The sequence below is a fragment of the Lissotriton helveticus genome, chromosome 11 (genome assembly GCF_964261635.1).
Source record: "Lissotriton helveticus chromosome 11, aLisHel1.1, whole genome shotgun sequence".
Classification (NCBI taxonomy): domain Eukaryota; kingdom Metazoa; phylum Chordata; class Amphibia; order Caudata; family Salamandridae; genus Lissotriton; species Lissotriton helveticus.
This window is the reverse complement of record NC_136072.1, coordinates 1184922857-1184936530: the sequence shown is the minus strand read 5'-3', so window position 1 is coordinate 1184936530 and position 13674 is coordinate 1184922857. Positions and strand designations below refer to the sequence as shown.

General features: G+C 43.0%; 2 protein-coding genes across 2 annotated transcripts in view; one reads left to right on the top strand and one right to left on the bottom strand.

Moving 5' to 3' along the window:
• Positions 1-13674, bottom strand: part of RIMBP2 (RIMS binding protein 2) — a 1305415-nt gene that overhangs the window by 571560 nt on the left and 720181 nt on the right. The window contains exon 6 of the mRNA XM_078668014.1: positions 2872-2976. Within this exon, the coding sequence (XP_078524140.1) occupies positions 2872-2976 (105 nt within the window). The remainder of the gene's footprint in view (positions 1-2871; positions 2977-13674) is intronic.
• LOC144792069 (uncharacterized) overlaps positions 1-13674 on the top strand; it is a 172177-nt gene that overhangs the window by 59969 nt on the left and 98534 nt on the right. The window lies entirely within an intron of this gene.

Genomic DNA, 13674 nt, shown 5'->3' with positions numbered 1-13674 from the left:
CGAATTTTACCAATTCGGTATTTTAGAATCGGTAAATGATATGTAGCTAATGATTCGGTAAATTTTACCGAATCTGTAAAATTCAGTAAATACCGATTCGGTATTTACCAATTAGGTATTCCCCATTCATTCCTATGGGCCTGGAGGCCCATAGGAACGAATGAGAATTACCGATTCGGTAAATACCAAATCGGTAATAGGGGTAGACCTGCAAGGGTGGCAGGGTGTAACATTGACACCCTGTTGCACCCCTGTATAGTGCATGGGTGCACGTGTGACACACCTACATGTGTATGTCTGCCACATGGCACAGTAAAAAAAAGCACAAAATTGTTTTTTTAACGGTTTTCGATATTTACCACCAACTATTAGTTGATGGTAAATAACGAATCCTTACAAGTGAAAAGCACTCACTTGAGTGCCTCCTACATTAAGGATTCGGTAATTTACCGAATCGGTATTTAAGAATTTGGTAATTTACCAATTCCTTAAATTACCGATTCGGTAAATTACCGGATCCTTAAATTAGGCCCCTACAACCCAAATGCCTAATACCAGTCGGTAACGGCCGAAATTCGGTAATTTCGTCCGTCACGGACCGGTATTAGGCCTCCTACATCTGGCCCATAGTTCCTAATGTGAAGGCACAGATATACAGTAACTAAATCCCAGCTTTTCTTGGAATACTTCGAAACCCAGTCGCTCACCCAAAGGTAAAGTCCAGGCGTGCTTGGAACCAAACATCTGGCGTACCGCCCACTATAGGAGCACATACCTTGCCCTGATACATGTTCCACGTACCCCATATTTTTGTCCATTTGTAATCGTAATCGTAATCATGCGTTCTTGTATAGTGCCTTATCGCCGTGAGGTCTCAAGGCGCTTGCTTTGGGAACCTGTCCTGGTCTTTCCCTGCGAGATTACCCCTACTGCCACCCTGTCAGCCTGCATGCACCATTCCACGTCCCTCTTCCATTCCTCCAGGTGTGGCGTTGATATAACCCTCCACATACGCGCTATATTACGTTTCGCCACCATCAGCCCCAGTGTCAGCCAGAGGCGATCCATACACATGACATCAGTTTCATCCCAACAATTTAGAAGACACCATTTTGTCAACAATATCAAACTGCTCCCACAAACACTGTTGAGACAGGCAGCCACAGCCCCCCCCAATCACGCTGGAGTGCCGGGTAGCCCCACACCGAGTAGAAAGAATGCTGCCTCCTGTCCACACGGATGTATGACGTTACAACGCATACTTTTACAACGCCTACCTTTACAACGCGGTTTTTACCACGCATACCATTACAACGCATAATGTTTTTAGGCGCTGGATAGTGAATAGTTTAATTTACTATTCCAACTCCAGTCCCCGTGGATAGTAGGGAAGGTTATTGGATAGTAAATTAACCTATTCCCTATCCTAGAGCGCCCCCCAGAGCAATGCGTTGTAATAGTTTGCGTTGTAAAAGTTGCGTTGTAATGGTAGTTCGTTGTAAAAGTTTCGTTGTAAAGGCTGTTTCCCGTCCACACTGCTTGGGACACAGTGCACTCTCAGTTTCACTCATTTTAACCATTGTTGTACATGCATAATACAATTTGTGGAGGATTTTCAATTGCACAAGGCAAAATTGTAACCTCCTGGCCCCCTCCCCGGGGTAAACCAACGCCTCAGGCCATTTATTATCCTCCAACCCCCCCCCAAGATCACGCTTCCAACTCTCTCGCAAGCGGACCGGAGGATCATGGGAGCTAAGTAACAGTTTGTGGTAAGTAAGTGAAATCGCATTACGGGGCGTGCAATCTATTTTCAAGTGGGGAGGATTCAGGAAGGTCCTCACCCCCTTGGCAGTATTTTTTGGAGGACATGAATTATTTGTAAATATCAGTATGTCTCAGCGGGCTCCTCGTGGTAGTCTCTTTGTAACTCCGTAACATATACATCGATTCGCCCTGTGCCCACAGATCTCCCACTTTAGATAGGCCGATGAGATCCCACTTATCAAAGCCCTTTTGCTTGGCCAAGATGACCAGTTTCATGGAATCCCACAAAGGAGTGGCTCGTGTGATCTTGTCCCGCCAACTCATCGCATTTAGTGCAGTGTGCCCTGGGTAAGCGTGATCGCAGTAGGGTGTAGCATGTAGTCGGCACAGACGGCTCTAAGATAGACCCCGGGTCGCATGTTCCTCCTATCCAGCCTGTAGGCTGGTTTGTCCTCTGGAAGATGGACCCAATACTTAATTGGGCCCGATTCACAGAACTAACTTAAGACAAAATCCTAAACTTACTACCATTTCGGTATTCACAGAAGGCACTTACTCATTTCGGTATTCACAGAAGTTAGGAGTCCTAACCCTAGGACTCCTAAATGCCTTCTGTGAATACCGAAAGTCTTAAAAATTTGATTTTTCTCAGTTTAGGAGTAGTAAAGTTAGGACTCCTAACTTTAGGACTCCTAAACTGAGAAAAATCCTAACTTTAAGACTTTCGGTATTCACTGAAGGCATTTAGGAGTCCTAAAGTTAGGACTCTTAACTTCTGTGAATACCGAAATGAGTGAGTGCCTTCTGTGAATACCGAAATGAGTAAGTGCCTTCTGTGAATACCGAAATGAGTAAGTGCCTTCTGTGAATACCGAAATGAGTAAGTGCCTTCTGTGAATACCAAAATGAGTAAGTGCCTTCTGTGAATACCAAAATGGTAGTAAGTTTAGGATTTTGTCTTAAGTTAGTTCTGTGAATCGGGCCCTCTGAGTCCGCCAGCCTTGAGCGTCTTACGGAGTCGATCCCATGTACCCGGGAGGCCTCCTAGCTCGCATGGCGGGCCATTGCATCCCTGACGCTGGTCCTCTGCGTTGTCGCTCTTACCTTCTGCAGTACTTCAATCTCCTGCTGCTTTGCGTTGAGGACGGCCAAGGCTTGCTCATGCTCTTGCTCCAACTGTTGCCGCCGTTCAGCAGCTTCGCGCATGTGCTGTTGAGAGGCAAGGAAAGGGCGTTAGTGGTCAACAGGCAGTAACTACTGACCTAGCAAGAAATACAACCACATTTACATACAGGCTATCAGCATCGCTGGAACCTAGGCGCCAACAAAGAATCTGAACGGGAAACATCACTTACAACAAAACTTTTACAACGCACTACCATTACAACGCGGTCATTACAACGCAAACTATTACAACGCATTGCGCTGGGGGGCGCTCTAGGATAGGGAATAGGTTAATTTACTATCCAATAACCTTCCCTAGTGTCCACGGGGACTAGAGTTGGAATAGTAAATGAAACTATTCACTATCCAACACCAAAAAGCGCTATGCGTTGTAATGGTATGCGATGTAAAAACCGCGTTGTAAAGGCATGCGATGTAAAAGCATGCGTTGTAACGTCATACATCCATCTGAATGCATCGAATGGGTGCCAATGCTTGTTTGTCACTAAACCGACTATATTGTATTTTTAAAAGGGGTGCAGTTTGGGGATTATCCCAGAACAATTTAAGGAATATCTAGTGGTGAACTGTGGATTTCATACATGTTTCAAGGGCAAGCGCCCTCCTGATCTTTGCTTGCGGCCACCTGCCGAATGACCGCTCTGTGCTGCATTTTACTTGAGAGAGAGAACTAACCTTCAGCAACATGTTAAGTAACGGGGATGTGTTTACTTACAAGGTAACTGAAGTAAAAGAAATGAAGCAAATAAGGTATACTGCAGGACATAACTGTAGAAACATTTATTTTTTAAGATATCTTGCAACAAATGTATAAAAATATGACAAATTCTCTTTAAAATGCAAAAAAGTGTATATCATTACCATGTAGAAGTGTTTCACCTTAGTACATCAGGTTATATCAGTGCATTCAGAAGTATTTTTCAATAGTGATAGTTTTCAAAATGAACAAAGAAACATGAATACCTACTCCCACTCTGACAGCACTGCCAATAGTGAACTTAGAGACAAAGTTAGTTGTCACTTTGAACCCCCTGGGTGGCCTTGGTTGTAAGTATACGGGCACAACATTATAGTATCTTAAATCAAACACAAGAGAAGTTTTTGTACACTACAAATCCTGAACGCATGTATGTCAAGGTGCTCTTATATACAATAATGAGGATACAGGAGGCAAAGTGAAATAAAATAATTGCAAAGGATCACACAATTTGGCCAGGTGGGGAAGCCGGAATTGATTTGAGGTTTTCTGGTTGCACATTGCGCAATTCTATTTCATTCCAATCAGTTATGAAGTTACTTCTTTTTGACACTTGACTCTCCCAAGGTAGTGCTTAGAAGTAGATAAGTCTCGCCCTAAGGTGCGGTAGAGGGGTAGCGATTCAAATATACCTAAACATAGTATTGTCAAATCTATGACTCTTCTAGAGACTAGGGGCTTACTTCAGAGGGCAGTATGGAATGAAACCCTCAAAATAACCCCATGACTCACTGACCATACCATGTACATGCTTCGGTTCCCCGATGCCAACATTGCCTCTTCCCCCCTTCACCTCCTCCAGCAAACTTCTACTTCCCACCAATGGCATCAATGCGGCCCTCGGGCACACCAGAGCCCATACCTTGTGGTCCCTGGGCAAATGTGTGTGGGTACCTATGATCCTGGACATGTACAGAGCTCACATGACACCTGTCTTGCCTCTTGGTTATGAAATGGTTCATGTTTAAAACTATAACTTTTAATAAGTACTTTTCAGTGCAGTGCTGTGATGAGGCTGGTTAGGACTCACTATGGGATGCTCTCACAATGCCCCAAAATAGGTCCTTTGGATTCACCCTAATAAATCCCTAGTTCAGTCCTGGTAACGTGGCACAATGCAGCCAGGCTTTACTACAGCAACGTATTAAACATTTCAGAGTACCAACATGGACGATAAGTAATAGACACGACTTAAAAGAAATCCGATAGCAAGTTATAAAAATAAATCCGATTTTTATATAAATTTAGCACCAACATGAAGACAATCGGATGAATATAAACAGAGTTATGGATTTTAGAAGTTAAAATAAATCTGCAATTCAATATTGCAGAACTTTAACATCGCGGTCAATGGTAAAAATCACTACTGACGGGTGTGGCTTGGACGGCGGTAGCAATGGCTGCTTAATCCGGAGCTCCGTAGTTCAGGGGAGCGACTACAGCCTTCATCCCGGTGATTCCCTGCACGAATTTGAGCGGAAATCAGGGACCACGATGCATGAAGCCATGAGATGCCCTCCGGTGTCTTGATCTGCGACCCCGGACATCTGCTCGCAGACTTTTCTCCAATTTTCGTCGGCCCGCGCTCCGGCTCCGAGAGGCTTACAAAATGGCGGCGCCCGGTCACGGACTCTCTGCCTGACGCCGTAGGCTGCTTCCAGCACTCTCAGCCAGCGTCCACCCTCCACACGGCCCGGAGATGAGGAAGCACACCTCGGAATACAGTCAGACCCCCACTGAGGTGAGAGGACCCTAAGTAACTGCCTCCACAGACCGAAAATCGGCCCGACTTGCCTGACCTCAAAATGGCGGCGCCCTCGGAGCTTTGACATTTCCTTAATTACTGATACTGGTGAAATCTCTTACACCACGGTGTGGTCATCTACCGCCACAAGATCCCTCTGAGCTGCTCTACAAGGGGAGAGAAGCCCTGTGAGCAACAAGAGCGTATTTAAGCACTGCAAAGGGGTTCTCCACACCTTGTGCTTGCCACACACTGTCCGAGGAGCTGATCATCAAAGCCCCTGCTGTCTCCACACTACGAGGAGTGCTGCCCACACCCCGCGCTCCCAGCCATCCATGGGAAGAAGATTAGCCCTACACCTCCTGGTCATCGCCACACAATCAGATGCCTCTGCCCTTCACCGGTCTGTAACCAGGGGTGAGAAGTCTCTAACCGACATTTCTAGAGAGCAGCACGAGGCCCTTCCCTCCACTTCGACATCCAGTGACCTGCTCACTATCTACCTGCGATCGCCTGCGTCATCCTGACCCACCTGATCCTGTACTGGTGCTGGACACATCTTGTTGCCTCTAACCAAAGCCCTTTAATCTTCGCCTTCAAGCTGTATCTCCTCATCAACTCCAGACACTGCTGACTCTCACACGATAAAGCGGAGACCTGTAATTCCGAATCATTTCAACCACGCTTGATCTACTCACACAGAGTGATAACTGCGACTGGAAGTCCTGCCAAGTTCTCCTGCAATTCCTGTCGTTTCGATCACCTCTCTATTCTGCCACAATGTCAAACAGGGAAGATAGAAATATTGTTAAGAAGGTAAAACCAGAACCGACGATCTCAGAATCACCCATTAAAAACAAAACAGACATGGCGGCCACGATGGAAATGATCCTTAAGAAATTAGCGGACCTCCATGAGCTCTCTAAATCCACCAAAGCTAACACCGAATCCATGCAACTTGAATTAACAGCGATTAGGGCCGACATGAGCGCCCTGAACACGGGTCTAGGGGTGGCCGAACAGCGCATTAGCGACGTGGAAGATCTATCAAGACAATCAACGAAGAAAATCCAACGCCTAGAGGATACAACTGACGCTCCTAGACGTCACAATGCTCAGTTAGAAGATCGGAACAGAAGGGGGAACATTAGAATTTTTGGCGTACCGGAGAATTCTGAGAAGGATGCGGACTCTTGCGCTGCCTTCCTAGAATCATGGATCCCCATGATCACCAAAATAGACTTCTCTCATGGCCTCGAATTGGACAGGGCACACAGGATCCCCACCTTAGCTAGCAAACACACCAAAGGCTCTAGGCCGCTGATTTGTAAGCCGCTCAGGTTCCAGCATGTTGAGATGATCCTTCAATACGCAAGGAAAAACCATTCCATACTATGGGAGGGCCAGAGAATCATCTTCACACAGGATTATTTGAAGGACACGGTGGAAGTGCGCAAGGGTTTTCTAGACCTGCGCGACAAGCTCAGATCCAAAAACATCACCTTCTCCTTCGCAGGCCCCGCTAAATTCAAGATCATGATTGACGGCCGCCCCAGATTCTTCACGGATCCCAAGGTCCTTGCACACCTTCTCGAAGACCATACTGCACAAGAAATGGATCAATCAACCGGACTCTCCAATAAAAGAAAAACGGCAGCTCTAGCCCTCATGATGCAGCCTTTCCGATTCACTGACTCCCTGCTCTGACAGAGTTAAGGTTTTGCTACCTGCAGGCTCGAGATGTGCTCGGCGCTATGGACCTCTATACAGAAGCAGCTAACCCTTTAATTCAAGAAGTGCGACACCCTGCCTAAGTGTTCTCTTGTTCCGTGAGTTTATAGTCTAAGACTTTAAGTATTGGGTTATTCGGCACTAAAGTTCTACATAGTCTACTCTGATTTCTTGCACTGTACTCTTGTTCCATACGATGCCTTCACTGCAATCAGACTAATTCTATGTACCCAGCCTTGTAGCTCATTTCAAACCATGTTATCACCTCGACCTGGGCTACCTACAACCCCACTGTTTGTTTAGTTATTAAATAGAACCAATGTGCTCGCACAATAGGTTCCCAACCTTAGCCACTCCTGCCGATTTTAAAACTGGCTTGGATGGTTTGATGTTTGCTACTCCGGCTCTTACAGCGGGACTGCACTCTCCCAATTTACTCCATCACTGGGAATGTTACTATGTTTTATTAAGGTTACTCCTGTTCTACCTAGCAAGGTACTGTCGTTGTACTCCCTACGTACGTATTTGGGGGGGTGCGAGGGGGGGAAGGAGGGCGGGAACATTGGGTGAAATCGGTTGGGAGGGAGCTACAGAGGGTTAAGATGATCCAGAAGTCAAGAGATTCTACCTATATTTTGTATTGCTTTATGCTTATGTTTGTTCTTTGCAAGTACAGCACTCACTTTTTCTCGGCACAGTCACCTTTGACTACATGCTGTAACCTTTACCCTTTATTTAAAGTTGCATCTCCACACACTAAACTATGCAGGCTATCCTTTCTGCACACAACAAGTCAAAGTCTACATCCACCACTCGACCCACGCGGGCAAACACATTACCCCGCTCACCGAACACCTTTTCAACCAGATCAATCCTTAGCGAGTAAGGCTCACAGTGATGTCTAGTGCCAAATCATTAGCTGATGACCTTAACATCATCTCCCTGAATGTCAAAGGACTTAACCATCGGTAAAAAGACGGAAAATTTTCGACTACCTCGCTAAAACAAAAGGGGATGTCATCTTACTCCAGGAGACTAAGTTGTCAGAGGAGGACATACGTTTCCTGAACATACATTGGGCATCGCACATCCTGAGCTCCCCCGCGACACACAAAAAAGGTGGAGTTATCACTTTACTGGTGAAAAAATCCAACTTAACTCTAGTCTCACATACACATGACACTATGGGAAGACTATTGGTGACACACCTCCTAAGGGAAGATGACCCTATTCATGTGGTGAATATCTACGGCCCCAACTCTGATGAGCCCGAATTCTGGGACTCAGTCTCTCGCTCGATAGAACACATCCCACAAGACGATCTACTAATAGTGGGGGGCGACTTCAATCTCCGCCAGGACCCAATCTTGGACAGACAATCCAAATGCATGTTTCACTCCTCCCGATCGCACGAAGCCCTCTTACGCCTATGTGAGCGATACTGCCTAAAAGATTCCTGGCGCCTCCAAAACCCAGATGGTAGAGATTATACCTTCTTTTCTGCCCCACATAAGTCATATTCACGCATTGATTTCATCTTAATTTCAAGCTCCTTCACACACCTGATAGAGGAAACTGAAATAGCCCCTAAATTAGTATCCGACCATGCCTGTATCTGCACCAAACTTGCTGGCTCCCGCTCAATTCTTCCCCCTAGGAGATGGAGATTTAACGAGGAAACCCTATCCGATCCCTCTAACAAACTACTCATAGCTAACGCCATCGAAGAATATCTGTTACTAAACGATTTTCAAGACACTGCACCCAATACCTTATGGGACGCACTAAAGGCTACGATCCGTGGGGTCATTATCAATATCAGAGCTAAAACTAACAAAGCATTAAATAAGGATCTAGAACTACTGGAACACCAGATCGGGCTCCTAGAATCCCACCACAAATCCAATCCCCTCGATTCCAAATCTCTAGATCTATTGACCCAAAAGAAGTATGAGTACAACACCATCACTAGTAAGAGAGCGGGTGTATGGATCAATCGCTTCAACGCCCTGAAATTATGCGAGGGAAACAAAGCGGGCAAGCTCCTCGCTTCATATCTCAAACATAAACAGAGACTACCCACCATATCCTCGATAAAGGACTCCACAAACAACACCCATACAAAACAATCCAAAATCCTTGAGACATTCAAAACCTTCTAAGAAGATCTATACAAAAACGATAAAACATTGGACATGACAGCCTGCACTGAATATCTTGCGTCCCTACAACTTCCCAAATTATCAGAAGTCGATAAATATCAACTAGGGTCCCCCATTACGAGCGCTGAGATTACAGAGGCCATCAAAACATTAAAGAGCAATAAGGCCCCCGGGCCTGAAGGCTTTTCCGCGACCTTTTATAAAGCCTTCACTAACCAACTCAACCCCGCGCTCCATTCCCTTTTTAACTCCACAGCGATCAGTGGTAGCATTTCCCCCTCGATGAGTGAAGTCACAATCATAGTCATCCCCAAGGAGGGTAAAGATCCTCTCCTCACCAGGAACTACCGCCCCATCTCTTTGATAAACCTTGACTGCAAGATTTACGCCAAAATCTTAGCGAATAGATTAAATTCTTTCCTCCCCAAACTGATTAGCCCAGCACAGGTTGGTTTCCTAAAACATCGGATGTCGAACAACAATACTAGATTATTGTGTCACCTATTGGAAAAGGCTAAGATCTCTACCTCCCCAATGGTGGCGATAACCTTGGACGCAGAAAAGGCCTTCGATAAGGTCTCATGGTCTTTTCTCCAACAATGTATGCATAGTTTCAACCTCGGTCCATCCTTTATCAAAATGGTGATGCCCCTTTACTCCTCCCCGTCAGCCAGAATAGCAATCAACTGTACCCTCTCCAACTCGTTCCGACTCTATCAGGGCACCAGGCAAGGCTGCCCACTCTCCCCAGCACTTTTCCTCCTAGCCCTGGAACCCCTCCTAACTGACATAATGCACAACGAAGAAATAGCCGGAGTCTCTTTCGGTGACACTCGGGTAAAATTAGCAGCCTACGCTGACGACATCTTAATCGCTACAGAAGACCCGCTTAATCTATTTCTGGACTCATGTCCTCCATCGGTAAATACTCAGCCCTATCAGGATATAAATTAAATAGGGACAAGTCCGAAGTCAAGCCTCTAAATGTCCACACCACCAAGGAGGTCCTAGTAGACTCGGGACTAGCATGGCAAACGGATGTTATTAAATACTTGGGACTGGAATTTACTGACCCACTTCTGAGCACACTCAGACACAATGAACCCACTACCCTTACCAAAATTAAACGGCTACTTGATGGTTGGTCTCCCCGGTTCATCACCTGGTGGGGTCGGGTGGAGACCATAAAAATGATGGTGTCCCCGTTAGTCAACTATCTCAGCACGATGCTACCCCTCATCCTCTCCAAAGAATTCCATAACAAACTGGACAAACTGATTTCCTCTTTCCTCTGGCAAGGCAAAAAAGCCAGGATTAGCCTAAAAAAGCTACGTCTAGATAAAAACCTAGGAGGCGTTAATTTGGCAGACTTTAAGCTATACCAAGCCGCCTTTCTAGCCAGACAAGGTTCATATTGGTTAACGCCACAGTCGGACTATACCCCGGTGTGGATGTCTGTGGAAAAATCCCTCCTCCAAGGCCTTGACCCCGCTACCCTTCTCACCATTAAAATTAGCCCCAACCTAGGCTCATGCCCCATCTTTAAAAACGGTAAACAGTCATAATATCGATTCCAAAATATAGAATGGACATAATATCGAAGTAAAAATATAGAATGGACAAAATATCGAATGGACACAATATAGTGGTTAAAAATATCGAATTTTACGGTAAGTAATATCGATTTTCAAAATGTAGAAGTCAAAATATCGAAGTATACAATATACGCATTAAATATATTGATTTTTTAATATTATCAATTTTTTTAAAGTGTTTTGTATGTTAGTATATGTGTGAAAAGTGTATATTAATTTTTGTAATGTATGTTTAATGTATTTTAAGTAATGAAGTTTATGTTATTTAATTTTTGCGTAATTTAATTCTGTAGCGGGTTGTGGGTTTATAGGGGAATAGGGTGGGAAGTAATTTAATTATATTAAATTAAATATTAATTTTTAGCAATTATTATTAATTTTTTATTAAATTTTGCTTTCTAGTTCTGTAGCGGGTTGTGGGTTTATAGGGGAATAGGGTGGGAAGTAATTTAATTGTAATTCATTAAATATTTTTATTTATTTATTGGTATTCATTTTGAATTTATTGTTATTTTTTAATTGGTAATTAATTTGTATTAATTGTCAATTAATTTGTATTAATTGATTAATTATTAATTATGTTAATATTCTAAATGTATTTTCTGTAGCGGGTTGTGGGTTTATAGGGGAATAGGGTGGGAAGTAATTTAATTGTAATTAGGTAAATAATTTTTTTCATTTATTGGTATTGATTTTAAATGTATTGTTAATTAATTTTTAATTGGTAATTAATTTCTATTAATTGGCAATTAATTTTTATTAATTGGTAATTATTTTGTATTAATTAAATATTTGATAATTATGATAATTGTATTAATGTATTTACTGTAGTGGGATGTGGGTTTATAGGGGAATAGGGTGGGAAGTAATGTAATTGTAATTAATTACATATTAAAAATACTTTTTGTGTATTGATAATTAATTTACTGTTAATTTTTAATTGGTATACATTTTTATTATTAATTAGTTTTTGTTATTAAAAATTAATTCATTGTTAAATAATTATGAATAGGTTATTCATTTTTAATAACTAATATGTAGTTGTATTTCTAATTAATTACTACATAATATTAAATTGGTTATTAATTTCAATTAATGTTTTATTGGTATTGATATTTAATTTATTTTTAATAATATATTAAATCATTACTTTCCCTACTGTTAAACTCACTGGAGTGGGAATAGTAATTTTCACCCTCCCGCTATCCAACGCTTTCCCTACTGTTGCACTCTCTGGAGTGGGAATAGTATTTTTTACCCCTACGCTATCCAACGCTTTCCCTACTGTTGCACTCTCTGGAGTGGGAATAGTATTTTTTACCCCTACGCTATCCAACGCTTTCCCTACTGTTGCACTCTCTGGAGTGGGAATAGTAATTTTTACCCCTACGCTATCCAATGCTTTCCATACTGTTGTACTCTCTGGAGTGGAAATAGTAATTTTTACGCTTCCAATATCCAACGCTTTCCCTACTGTTGCACTCTCTGGAGTGGGAATAGTAATTTTTACCCCTACGCTATCCAACGCTTTCCCTACTGTTGCACGCTCTGGAGTTGGAATAGTAATTTTTACCCTCCCGCTATCCAACGCTTTCCCTACTGTTGCACGCTCTGGAGTGGGAATAGTAATTTTTACCCTTATGCTATCCAACACTTTCCCTACTGTTGCACTCACTGGAGTGGGAATAGTATTTTTTACCCCTACGCTATCCAACACTTTCCCTACTGTTGCACTCTCTGGAGTGGGAATAGTAATTTGTACCCCTACGCTATCCAACGCTTTCCATATTGTTGCACTCTCTGGAGTGGGAATAGTATTTTTTACCCCTACGCTATCCAACGCTTTCCCTACTGTTGCACTCACTGGAGTGGGAATAGTATTTTTTACCCTCCCGCTATCCAACGCTTTCCCTACTGTTGCACTCTCTGGAGTGGGAATAGTAATTTTTACCCTTACGCTAGCCAACGCTTTCCCTACTGTTGCACTCACTGGAGTGGGAATAGTATTTTTTACCCCTACGCTATCCAACGCTTTCCCTACTGTTGCACTCTCTGGAGTGGGAATAGTAATTTTTACCCCTACGCTATCCAAAGCTTTCCCTACTGTTGCACTCTCTGGAGTGGGAATAGTATTTTTTACCCCTACGCTATCCAACGCTTTCCCTACTGTTGCACTCTCTGGAGTGGGAATAGTAATTTTTACCCCTACGCTATCCAAAGCTTTCTCTACTGTTGCACTCTCTGGAGTGGGAATAGTATTTTTTACCCCTACGCTATCCAACCCTTTCCCTACTGTTGCACTCACTGGAGTGGGAATAGTATTTTTTACCCCTACGCTATCCAACGCTTTCCCTACTGTTGCACTCACTGGAGTGGTAATATTAAATGTTACCCTCCTTCTATCCTACGGTAAAATATTGTACATTTTTTAATAATAACTTAAATTATTTATATCTTAATTTTAAGGTTATTTGAGTATTTTTAAGTATGTTTTAGTTAATTATATTTCATTAACTTTAAATTACTTTTAAGATGCGATATTTTGACTGACTATATTTTTTACAGAATATATTTTGGATTCGATATTTTTGTACTTACCTGTTTGTAGATAGGAATTCGATATTTTGGCATTCTATATTTTGGTGACTATATTTTGGTAAGTCTATATATTGTCATTCTATATTATGTCAGTGATCCTTTAAAAACACCAAAACGGCCTTACCCCAAGTGAGC